At 34.0% G+C, this 13,410-nt stretch overlaps 1 protein-coding gene across 1 annotated transcript in view; it reads left to right on the top strand.

Moving 5' to 3' along the window:
• Positions 1 to 13,410, top strand: part of GID4 (GID complex subunit 4 homolog) — a 40,095-nt gene that overhangs the window by 22,575 nt on the left and 4,110 nt on the right. Inside the window, exons 4-5 of the mRNA XM_031938523.1 lie at positions 10,062 to 10,163; positions 12,450 to 12,580. Of these exons, the coding sequence (XP_031794383.1) occupies positions 10,062 to 10,163; positions 12,450 to 12,580 (233 nt within the window). The remainder of the gene's footprint in view (positions 1 to 10,061; positions 10,164 to 12,449; positions 12,581 to 13,410) is intronic.

A 13,410-nucleotide genomic window follows, 5' to 3' on the forward strand; every position in this document is an offset into this window, starting at 1 on the left:
CTTTTAAAGAAATCGACAGATACTTTTATATCTTAATTCAGTCTTAATAAAGCACTTCTGGCTTTCGAAAGTTTGTAAGGATGTCAGCTTCTTTTCTTGCTTTCCATACTGGCAATTAAGCCAAGAAAACCAATGTATTTGTTATCCATAATGGTGACTTGAGGGCCTTGAATTGAAAGATTTGTCTCACTGATTTGGTTAAACATATCTGCCAGGTAAACCAGCCTGTGAATAAATCCTTTCTTTCAGATTACTCCAAGAATGGGTTTTCTTTTTCTTTTAGAAAAAGTGAAACTTATGCCTTTAATTCTTAAAAACACTTCAAGACTTTTCCTTTTGAAATCCAGCGAACTTCGGTGTGGTAAAGAAATATTTCTATTTTGTTCCCATTTCTTGAAAAAATCTCTTTAAAAAGAAATCATCTAATTATGATCTAAAAACCTGATTCTGTTAAACTTGGTGACTTAGGAGAATTAACAAAAAATTTTCAGGGTTTTTGGAAGAATCTTTGTTGTTCCCTGCATATCTACAGTGAATAAGAGGAGCTTTTTTCACTAAAATACCAAGTGCCTATGTATTACTAGAATATTACAAGAACTCTGTCAATGCAAAGATTATGAAATTTTACTTTTCATGTTTGGCAAAAATATTTTACTATTTCTAAAGATCAACAATCTTTTTTTAGTTGCCAAAAGGAACTCAGAAAATAAGAGTTCTTCCTTGATGATGTCAGCAAACAAAAACAAGGAGCTAGTTATATTTGAGAGATGTCTTGTTTTATCCAGTAGAATACTGAAGTGAGATAGTGAGTTAATCTATTCATTAGTGACCTACTTCAAAATATCTACGATTTTAGAATCTAGAACACACCATATCATTTCACAATAGAACTGCTTTCAGATTTCTTTCTGTTGCAGACCACAAACCATTTTGAGCATTGAGTACAGATGGCTTTACTAAAATCCCTCTGGGAATGAGGAATTTCTTTTACTGGGCAGTTCAACAAGCATTTTTATGAGATGCTTCAATAAAAAGTTTCTGTGAAATGGCAAATCCAAATTTGGAAAGTGTCCTAGCTTTTTCAAATTAAACTTTCTTCACACAAAAGGAAACATCTTTTTATGCATTTTCAAAATATATACACATGAGGTGCTCTTTTAGTTTCCTGACTTCATACTCTCATTCACAAGAATTTCTCTGTGCATGTGTATGCATGCACAGATTTTATATTCATTGCTTCAAGGAAACTAGTTAGCTTGTTGGTTGCATAATGTATAAAATGCTGATCTGAGTCAGAAAGACCTAAGTTCAAATTCTTCCTTAGGCACCAATTGTGTAACCCTGGGCAAATCATTTAATTTCTCTTTGCCTTGACTTCCTCAACTATAAAATGGGAAGCATAACAGCACCTACCATCCAGAATAATTTTGACAATTATAACATTGTGCATGACCTTTATCACTGTATAATCTGTCAGCAGTAATAAGTTTAATATATTTCAACAGTTATCTCAACCATCAAATGTGTTTGAACTTGCCTGGTTTACATATATAGTCCATATGCCTATATATGTTACAAAAGGCCATGTCACCTTATGGAAGGTTAAAGTTTTTTCATTTGAACTTCTTTGCAAAATGAAAACAATTCATCTTCCATATATTTATTGGCAAACAATTGTATTTAGGGAATACTCAAAAGCAAAGTATATCTCTGTGTCTGCAGTGTAAGAACATGCAATGCCACTCATTATTTTAGTGACTGAACAACTACTAGGTACAGAGGTACATTGGCCAACTCCTTTGCATGAGCATCTGTACTCCCAAGTGTCCCAAGAGATTTAATTAGTAGGTATGGTAATTTTGAAGTAGTGATGAACATAAATGATATTTTGTGCTATCTGTACTAAATGTAATGTGATATGATGCATCTGTGATTTCTGTTGGTAACAGAGTCAGGTACTGGTAACATTACTGTAGTTAATATTACCTATTGAGAAAATTAAGTTGATTGTGTATCTTTTTTATTGATTCTATTTACAAGTAATTGATTTTGTCCCGTAACTGCCTAAGTCAATTTTCTTTGTGTCTGAGCATAATTCAGAAATCCACCAGGTTTGTAATAAGTTCCATTTAGAAATCCAACTCTCTTGCTAATTATTCTTCTATTCTTGCCTTGAGGAAGTGTGAGAGATGTGGATGGACACCAGGGAGTCAGTTCCAGTGCCTTTACACCACCAAATTATCCTTTAGAGATATCTGGTTTTATATCCAAAAAAGTCTTATCCACTTTCTCTAACCTTGCAGATGGACTCAAACATTTCTTAATCAGAGGAGGGAAGGAAGAATGCTATTGCTACCTCCTTATTCCTAATTTCCAAGCAGTCTTTGTCCCCTATACCTCAACTGTGTAATCAGTCAGAACTTGTTCCTTACCTGTGAAGTTTTGTTCTTTGTTCGGTAATCTCCAAAACTATTTAAGGGAACTGTCCTCTGTCATTCAGGGTCTTGGCTTTGCTGAGGAAGCTGAGTTCTTATTGATAAATTTGTAATAAATTGATTGTGCTCAGAACTTTGTACCTGAGTTTACCTTAATTTTATAGCTTATAATTGGTAGCTTTGCAAAACTTCATTTAGAGTTCAATGAAAATAAAGATGCAGGGTTTTTTTTCCATTCAGATTTATTTGCCCTAGATTAAGAACTTCTCTCTTGGATATAATAGGGAGCTATTGGTGTTTATTGAGCAGGACAGAGTGACATGGTTAATCCTAAGGTTTTGGACTGTCTTTATGGCTGCTTTGTGGGAGAGACCTGAGACATGGAAATTAACTGTGAGGCATCTTAGTATAGGTAAGAAGTGCTGAAGGAAGAAACTAGGGCAGGGTGAGTTGAGAGGTGACAGATTTCAGAGAGACTGGAGAGACAGAATCAACAAGATTTAAAAACTAATAGGTTATATTAGGGTAAAGGAGAGTAAGAAGTTTATAACAATAAAGTTAAAACTCTAGGTAATTAGGATATTGGTACTGAAATAAGGAAATTTGGAAGAAGGAGGGTTTGGGTAAAAAAAAATGAATTCTGTTTTAGATATGAAAAGTTTGAGATGCTTACAGAACATCTTATTTCAGATGTTGGTTAGGCAGTTGGTATTGTGAGACTAGATGTCAGGAGAGAAGTGAAGGAAGGATTTGGGAGTAATTGAGATACAGATGATATTATGTTCTAGGTAGATAACTTGGTGCATACAAAATATATATAATATTAATGAGATTATCTCAGAGAGAAGGGACCATAATTTGGACATACAGAAGAGGGTTCATGTGGAAGGAAGGTAGGATTTAAGCTGAGTTTTCAAGGATACTAAAGCTAGAAGTCAGTGAACATACATTTCAATGTGTCAGCGACTGTGCTAAGCCTCAGATTACAATGAAAATAAAAAACAGCCTCTACTCTCAAGGAGCTCACATTCTAATGTAGGAAAAAGTAGGCAAATAGCTGTGTACATACAAGATATTTGGATATATTGTGAATGTGGGTGCATGTGTGTGTATGTGTATCTATAGATGGGAGACAGAGACACACAGAATAAATAGATTATCTCAAAGGCACTAATATTATAGGACATTAGGAAAGTCTTCTAGCAAAAGGTAGGGTTTTAGCTGAGACTTAAATGAAGTCATGGAGGACAGGAGGCAGAGAAAGAGTTCCAAGCATGAGGGATGGCCAGTGAAATGGCACTAAGTCTGAAGATGGAATGTTGTGTTGCTGAATCTCAGAATATGTAGAATAGGAACAAAAATACAGAATAGTGGCAGGACCGGGTTAGAAAGGGCTTTAAAAGCCACACTGAATTTTATGTTTGTTCCTGGAGATAGTAGTGAGGTGTTGGAGTTCATGGTGGGAGGGATATATGGTTAAGAGCTTTAGAAAGATCAGTTTGATAGAATGGAGATGGGCTTGTGGAAGTGAAATTCAGCAGTTTATGTAATGTTCACAGAGAAGACACATTGTAAGTATATATGGGTTACAGTATGTAACTGACCAGAAACTGAGGAACAGGAGTGGAAGATGCCATTGAGTCATTGTGTGATAGGAAGAGAAGATGGACTGTTCACATAGAGAAGGATAGCACATGGGCAGCTTTAATGCTCCCCTGCTATCCTCTCAAAGTTAGCAAACAAGCAAACAAGGTCTCCATCACATTGATGGCTTCCCTTATGAGAAGACTGAACAGCAGTTACATAGGAAGGGCCCATAGGTTGGAATAAGATCAGAATCATGAGAGGGACCTTTTAAATTGTCATCCTGGATCCATTTGAGTATTGTCTTTAAATGAGCAGATTATCCTAGGATTGGTTAACTAGTAAGATAACTCTACTAAGTTCAGTCCTATTCCTGCCTGAGCCAATAACTGGAAGGTAAATATAAAATTTGGCAAGAACAAAAAATCTAAAATGGAAAAGAAAATGGGCAGTATAGACATGAAGTTCATTTTTTCAATAGCCTACTTATTTAAACACGTATTCTAAGCAAAAACTTCTCTTAGGCTATTGAGGATATGTAGTGAAGATCCAGATAATTAAGACATCTTATAAGTTCCTTGTAGAGCTTATAATTTATAAGAAAGAAAGAAAAGCCATTAAGAAGCAAGAGAATTATCCCTATTAATGGATAGTAGCCAGGAAAAACTTAAAATTAGAATCATTTTCATTATTTTCTCTCTTGTGGCCCAGAAAAAACATTGGCATCTTCCCAGTCACTTTTCAGTGTGATTAAAAAGAATTGGCATATCTTTTAAAATTTTTCTACTTATTGACAATAATATGAATTCCAGAATTTTTTTCTTTCTATTGGTGTTTCTATTAGTGACCTGTACTAGCTCTTGATTCTCTTTTCTTTTAAAAGGCTTATTTATGTGACTCTTGGCTCCAAAATTATTTTCACAGCCTTGGAAGTAGTAGCAATGAGGAATGGGGGTATTTCTGCTGCATCATACTAAGGATCAACTTTTATTTGTCAATCTGATGTAAACAGTGATGAGATATGGTATTTTCCTAGGCATTATATGCCATGATGGAGAGTGCTGAGGTTTTTCAAAGTTGACAACCACTACTCTTGCTGTTTCACATGAGAAACGGTGATCCTAACCAGAAGGATATAAAGTATTATTGGGCATTGTGGAGATCTTGGTAAGAAGCTTAATTATATAGGTTGATGCCAATTAAAGAGAAGGCAAAGGAAAGAACTTGTTTAAAAACTATGTCTGAGAATAAGGTTTGTGTTCTGGATCATGACTTAAAAGATAGAAATAATGAATTCTTGGCTTGAGGTAGAGTGTACTTAATTAGAAATATATTTGCTGGTAATCATGCTAGTCTAATAGATTTCTGCTCATGCTGATGAGCATAGCTTGAAAGAAATCACACTTTTATTCCAACTGGATTCTTATTGCTACAGAGATGTCATTTAATTTGGCCTCTATTCTTCCTCCTTTTACTTCATTTGAGAAAATCGAGGATGTTCATCTTAAACAGCTTCCCTTTCAATGTTATACCTCAAAATCCCTCTACATCTTTATACATCATCTATCCTTTTTATACTTTTCTCTGAAAAAAAGATAGCCCTTCTCCATGTCAAGATCCCTTTACTTTTTTTTTTTTTTAATGGTTAAGAAATACTTGATGGAGCGCAATTTCATTTATATCTTTAAGTAGAGGTAGAATTTGAATATAAAGGAGGAAAGAGGTCATCCTGAGTGGGTGAAAAGGCAGTGAAAAAATAACACAAATTCTTGAGATAGTGAAAAAACTGGTTTTCCTATAGTAGAAGTCTAATTAGAGATTTGATTGCCTAGGACAAGCTGTAAATAGCATTTATGCCAAACAGCATAAGTTATACATCAAATCTTAACTTTTTTTTTTAAACTTATTTCCGTATTTGTCATGTTGTGCAAGAAAAATCAGATCAAAAGATTCGCTTTACTTATAGTATTCAGTTTCTCTCCATTTATGTTACATTTCTCCTTTGACTATACACATACCTAGGTTTTCTCTATCCTAAAAAGTTTTCATTTGCCCCATCATGTCTTGTAAGCTTGTTTTGTCCATATCCTTGTTTTCATTACCAAATTCTCAAAGAGAGTCATCTGTGATAGCTTCTATATTTTCACTAACCAATATATTGAATAAACTGCTCTCCCCATGGTTGTGAATAATTTTTTTTTCTTTTCCAAAAATGATTATTATTGGTACCTTTTGTTTCTAATATGCCATTTGTGTCTGATCTGTAGTAAAAATCCTCCTGACTTATATTGATTTTGTCAGCCACAGTTGGATAAACTATCCATTGATCCTAATATAGAGATGTCATTTTGGTTCTCTTTGAGTATGAATGACAAGAACCAACCAGCAATTTGTGAATATGTTGTCTCCCCTATTCTCCCTGCCCCCCTTTCCACCACTCTCCAATGCCCTACTCATCCCTCATAATTAAGTATTTTATTTAATTTTTAAAAATCAGTAAACTTTTAGTAATGTCTTTTGTTTTTGATATTATCATAATTTTCCTCTGCATCCCTGCCATTCTATCTCCCAGAGAACTAATCACATGTAACAAGTAGACTTGGAAACAAAAAAAAAAAAAAAAAACGAGAAAAGTCAGTATAGCTGATCTATATGTCAAAAAAAAATCAGAAAATATGTGCAGTGTGCATGCCAAACTCAAAAGCTTCTTACTTCTGCAAAGGGGTAGAGAGTGTCTTTTGAACTACTAAAATTTTTATAATTTTGTGACATTTACTTCTGATGTTTTTTGTATTTATATGGTTCATTCCATTTATAATGTTATAGTGTTGGTGTATATTGTTTTCTTGTTCTGCCTATTTCATTCTGCATCAGTTAATGTAGCTTTTTCCATGCTTAACTGTATTCATCAGTTATCATTTCTTACTGTATAGTAACATTTCATTACATTTGTTTTGCCATTCCATAGTTAATGTGCATCTATTTTGTTTTGTTTTTTTCTATCATAAAAAGTGGTGCTAAAAATCTTTTGGTGTTTATTGAGACTCGTTTTCCTTTATTAATGGCTTCATTGGGGTATAAGCCCAGTAATGGAATCTGTGAGCAAACATTTCTTGTTTTATTTGTATAATTCTGAAATGGTTACCCCAATTCATGGCTCAGCCAACAATAAACTATTGTGCTTATTTTTCAACATCCCCTCCAATATTGCCTATTCCCATTTTCTTGTCTTTGTCCATTTGGAAAGTATGAATGAAACCTCAGAATTGTTTTAATTTGAATTTCCCTTATTAGTGATTTGGAGTATGCTTTTTTGTGGTTCTTAATTGTTTGGATTTTTTTTTTTTTTTTTTTGAGAACTGTTCATGTCTATGACAATTTTACAATATATATTGTTTGATTTTTAGTTTGATGTCATGTTATGATATTAAAAGTCATTTGGGCTAAATGATCCTAATGCCCAGAAAAGCATATGAGTGAAAGTTATGCTTATTTACTGTTGACTATATCAAACAGACAAAGCTTGCAGATTTTTGATTGGATGAACTTTTTACCTCCTTAAGGGGCTTTGAGTCACTTCTCCTGCCTGTTAACAAATAGTTCCTTCCCAGTTTGTGGTTCCAATAAAGAAACTCCCCTTTCTTGAACTTCACTCAAACTTGATATCAATAAAGTATCTTGGGAATTTTTCTAATTCATCTGGACCTGATTAGGAATGCCCCCTCCTACATTTAGCACCAATTGCCCATTATCAATCAATCCCATAGGGGCTACATAATTTTGCCACCTGAACTCTAATTTTATGTTCCCTTCCCAACATATCTTTCTTAATCTCAGGCTGGTGTAAGTTTCTAACACTTGGGGCTGAGTCTTACCTGTTTATATTGCTCTAATGTGTGTTTCCTTTTGTTGTGTCATATAACAATAAAACTTGTGATTGCATAATTTCTGAGTTATTAATTTCTAGAAATTTAGATGATGGCCTAGATGAAGAAGACAGATGAAATTGCTTAATCCTGGCAAATAATTTCTATTTTGGGATGTTATTTAGAGGGTGTGAGATTGGAGAAAATAGCTAGTCTTCGAACATATTAGTCATGTGATTTCAAAGTCTTCCGGTTATTTAACTGCCAAATCTGACAGGCTATTTGTAATCTTCATCCTCCTTGACTTTTCTACATATTTGGCATGAAAGAGCAGAATGTGAAATATGTAACCTGTGCTATTCTTCCCATTCTAAGTGCAGCTAAACCAGATTAAAATATAATTGGGAAATATTTAACAAAATAAATAAAAATAAGTATAAGATAATGCTAATTTATGGTTTTTTTCCTTAATATGTGGCCTATAGGGATCTTTAATGTAGAGTTTAGTGATCTCCTGTTTCATATCTTCAGTGACATTACTCTCCTAGTTCTTTTCTTTGTTGAATCATCGTCTTAACTCTTGTTGATCTGTGATCTTGTTCAATGAAAAGCAGTCTTTTAAGCATTTATACATAGATGGCTCCTAAATCTACAAATATGGCTTTAATGTTTCTTCTGTAACATGAAACAGTGTTAGCTGCCTACTGTTCTTCTCCTTTAGTGGTCTTAGATTCAAGTTGTCCAAAACGAAATTCATGTTTTCCTTCCATAAATTCTCTCTTTAAAACTTAAAATTTTCCTATTTCTATTGAGAGATCCATTCTTGCAGCCACTGAATGTTAGTGATTGTGTTAGTTATGGGTCTCATAGAGAACCTAAGTTTAGCCAGACACCTGCCTCTTTATTTTTCTTTGCATTCCATCTATCAGAAGCTGAGTTGGCTTCAGGCCTCATGAAGAGTCTTGGGGTTGCACTCAGTGCTTGGGATAGAGCTGTGTAAGGTCTTCCCTTCCTGTGGCTCTGATAGGCTGAGAAACGCATTGACTCTAGGTCAGTTTTAACAAAAATGGTGCTAATCTTAGTTTCCCTTTTTCCCCATTCCCACCACTTTTCATCCTTGTTCATACTGTCAGGGACTTTTGTACTGAATGGAATTACTGAATAATGTTTCCCTTTTGTTATATTGATCTTTGCTTCATTTTTGATAGCCTTTAAAATCTTTTGCTGGAGAATTTTACACCATTATATTTGTTGGAGGTCTGTCTCTTAATTTTTCTGTTCTTTGGCCAACTCTTATTAATTCAAAATCAGCTTGAATTGATGGATAGAGTTCCCATATCAGGCTTCTTCAAGCTAATGAAATCGTGGCTCTAACAACAGGTTCATTGTGAAGTTCAAATAAGATAATAAATAAACATTTTCCAAACTTTAAAATGACAGACTGTATATACATAATGATCATTAATAATACTTTCCCAGTCCTAAAACTCCTCCAGTGCCACTCTTAACTTCCCCAGCTTTCTCTCCCTTTGCTTTTTGTCATTACAGGATCCTATTTTACTACCATTAGGAGGAATGTACTACATATCTTATTCTGAAAATTACTTGACCATCAGGTTTTGTATTTGAAAATGAATTTGTATCCTATTTGTTAGTGCTTTACAGTTAAAATTCTATGTAAAGATGATCCATAGACTAAGAAAAGAATAACTTATGAAAAATTTTATACTGCTTACATATTTCTTTTTCATTTTTTGCTGAAAGTAACTTAATTGGCTTTTCCTTTTGGGGGGGTAGTTTTGTTTAAAAAACAGTAGATTTTAGGTCTAAAGAGTGGGATATATTTAAATTTATATTTCTTCAGGATTTATTTCTAGTTTTCAACCATTTCTGTTACTATCTTGATGTTTTCTTAAGTGTTTACTTTTGTGCCTATTCCTTTTGTTGTCCATATAAGAATTCAGGTAGTTACTCTTGAGACCTAAAATGTACTCATAAGAATGACTAAGATGGTAAGCCTAATACTAATAATAGTCCTCATCTTTCCTTTTTAATTTGAGTTTCATCTGTGATTGTCAGAATTTGGAAACTTTGTTATTCCTAGACAATATGGGTACAATTCTGAAATGGTATTTTGTGGATGGAAAACATTGTACTTTTTATCTTTTGCTTTCAGGGCAAGTTCCAGGCTTTTTATCAGTATGCAAAATCATTTAACTCCGATGACTTTGATTATGAAGAGTTGAAGAATGGGGATTATGTCTTCATGAGGTGGAAGGTAAGTATTATACTTTGAGCCTGTCTCAGGGAATTTGAGCTTTACTACTGTAATTTAAGTCATACATTTATTCATTAGAGGAATTCCTCCTATCCAAAAATTTCTCATATTTAATGTTGAATATGTTGTTTTTTAATCATTATTGACTAACTCATAGATCCAGAAGAGTAATTATAAAAGCATTCACTTTCTAACAACTAATATCCCAAATGCTTTATACAGTTGAACCAAACTACTAATGATTAAAATTGTACTAGAACATTTGAGACACTTTGTATTTAATTCAGACTGTAGTGATTATCATGTTTATTCTAATCTAAAGTAATATTCAATCACTCACTATTTTTTTTATAAGAACTAAAAGCAATCTAAATCCCTTTATATTGTATCATATGGTATCTCATAGTCTTGATTAAAAATGGTCTCAATTCCCTTAAATTTAGTGAATATTGATGCTTATTTTAACAAGATATCTTAAATACTTTCTAAATAAATCTTTTCTTCTTTCCATATTTTTATGCCTGAGACTCAGGGTAACATCTTAAAATCTTTGAATCAAATATTTTGATTTAGAAAATATTTGTGTGCTTTGTTTGTAGTAACTTGTCTGCTTTTTATTTAGTTACAGCATACAACCAAATATTAGTAAAATTGCAAACCAGATTTCTTCAAGTGGCATATATTCCTTTGAATCTGTAGTGATAATCACTTATTGTGGGAATTCACACTTTTTCTTGAAAAGTAGTTTCTACAGAGCAATAATTTCCAGACCTATTTATGTGTCATCCTAATATATTTAATGATCTCAAAAAGTGCTGTGAAAATTGTAAGATAATGTAATTCATTTAAACTATAAAAATGTTTTGTGGTGAGATGTGGAAGAATGGGGAGATTTTTATTGTTTTCTAAAAGATGTTCATAGTTTGGATCTAAGGACTACCACATGATGCCTTCATGTGGTCTCTTGTCTAATCTTTAATGGAACTACTTCTTATATCTGTCTGTCCTTTGGAGGTTAGCATGAAATACATTTCTTTTTCCTTATTTTGATCTGTCAAGATCTCCTCTTGGTGCTGGTGAAGGTGTTTTTGTTTTTGGAGGCAGAATGGAGTAGATATTGTTGTATGTTGTCCTCTGAAGTCTTTGCTCTGTGAATTTATTCTCTCTACAAGGACCCCCCATAGATTGAGCCATTGTTCTGCATCTATAGTGTCAATAAATAGGAAGGAATTCCTGTATCTTCATATTGACTAGGAAAACCACAAATTAACATTGTCTATGTTGGATTATATTTTATGATTTTGATAAACATTTCCCAATTATATTTTCATCAGGGTCTAGCCACTGGGATATGTGTCTATGGGGAGAGGTGAAACAGCAGAGGTTTGCTGTAATGTTCTTCTTTTTCTATAATATATGATGGTTCTCTGGGAGCAGGTTTCTTGGGGAGGTTTTCTGGAGGTAGCCTTAGTTTCAGTTTAGAGTAATAATCATCCCAAATACAGCCAGCTGATAAAATCCAAATGTTTATTTTCTCCTTCCAAGTCTTATCTTTTTCCTTGGGCCCAATTAGCTTTAATAGAGACCTATCTCTCTTCTTGGTTCCAAGAGCTCTTGCAGCTTGTCCTTTGTGACTGTACTGACTCATTTCACTAACTCACCTCCTTTTTATGCTCTTTTAGAGGTGTGAACTCAAAGATTGACTCCTCCTAGAGTGGGATTATGGGAGGTGTGAATTCACAAAGTTAACTGTGTATCTCCCATGCTTGTGAACTTCAATATGTGAATTCTCAAAGGTGTAAACTCAGGCATTGTTTCTATCAATATTAGTGACAACACCTTGTAAGGATTTGCTCTAATGTGTGAACCAGTAAGCATTGTATCAATTCCATTGAGTTAACACTAGGATTCTAACAGTTTGCTCTGAATTTGACAGCTTTGCTGTAGATTTTTTTTTTTTTTTTGCTCCTTTACTCATGTTTCCTGGGTCATTAGTCTGCAGTTTTGGGGAAAAGACCATACTACCTTTTCAGAGATGCTAGTCACAAGGGAGCTTACATTACATGTTGTAACATGATGTGAAAATAGTATTATATAGATTCTCTTCAGAAGATTTAAGCACCCATATCTACTACTTGGCACACACACACTGTGGATTGATTTCAGTTTAACATTAGTATTCCTTTACTGAAGGTGTCTAGGAAAGTATAAGAAGAAAATCAGATTCATTGTCAGAAAGCATTGCTTATTTTGCAGTGGCTTAAATAATGTCCTTTATCTATATAGGAACAGTTCCTAGTCCCAGATCATACAATCAAAGACATCAGTGGTGCTTCCTTTGCTGGGTTCTACTACATCTGCTTCCAGAAATCTGCAGCCTCTATAGAGGGCTATTACTACCATAGGAGTTCAGAATGGTAAGAAAAGTCCTCTTTCTCAAAAGCAAAGATAATAAGAAAATGCAAGGTAAAGACCAGAGTTTCTGCTATATCAAATAAGTTTTCTCTCCGTGCTACAAGAATACAGAAGCCTTTGTAATATAAAGACTTATAAAACAGCTTAGATTGGGGCAGCTAGATGGTGCAGTGGATAGAGCACCAGCCCTGAAGTCAGGAGGACCTGAGTTTTAATCTGGCCTCAGACACTCTTAACCCCAATTGCCTCAGCAAAAAAAAAAGAGGGGGGGGGGAGGGAGGGAGAAGGAGAGAGAATGCAGAGCAAAGCTAGTTAGGTGACAGATAAAGGAGTTAAATGCTAAATACTTATAAATATAACATTTAAAACTAGAAAGAACTTTAGAGGTCATCTGGTTCAACCTTTGAGCACTGGATTTGGGCTGGGATTGTGAGGGTAATATTTGCATTCTTGCTTCTTTGTCAGTTTTTTTCTATGCTTAGCAAAAATTCCTAGGACTTAGGACAGTGTATATCAAATGCTTTCTGATATTTTAGATTGCTACTGGAGTATTGCAAAATTACTTCTTTATAGACCTCTGTTCTACTTATTCTTATAAATTTTATATATTATGATTAATTTTTATGTACTGGCATATACAACATTCGTAACCTGATTTGGTTTCATTTCAGTGACATATGGAATGTTTTAAACCTGTCTTAAAGAGCTTAAGGCCATTAAAAGCACTCACTTTTCATGTGATTTTAGAACTACTTTGTGCTGCCCCTATTCCATTCCTAGTGCTTTATTTGGGAGTGTTGTGCTGTGGAATGATGACCAGAGAATGTTCCTC

The sequence above is a fragment of the Sarcophilus harrisii genome, chromosome 1 (assembly GCF_902635505.1).
Source record: "Sarcophilus harrisii chromosome 1, mSarHar1.11, whole genome shotgun sequence".
Lineage (NCBI taxonomy): Eukaryota > Metazoa > Chordata > Mammalia > Dasyuromorphia > Dasyuridae > Sarcophilus > Sarcophilus harrisii.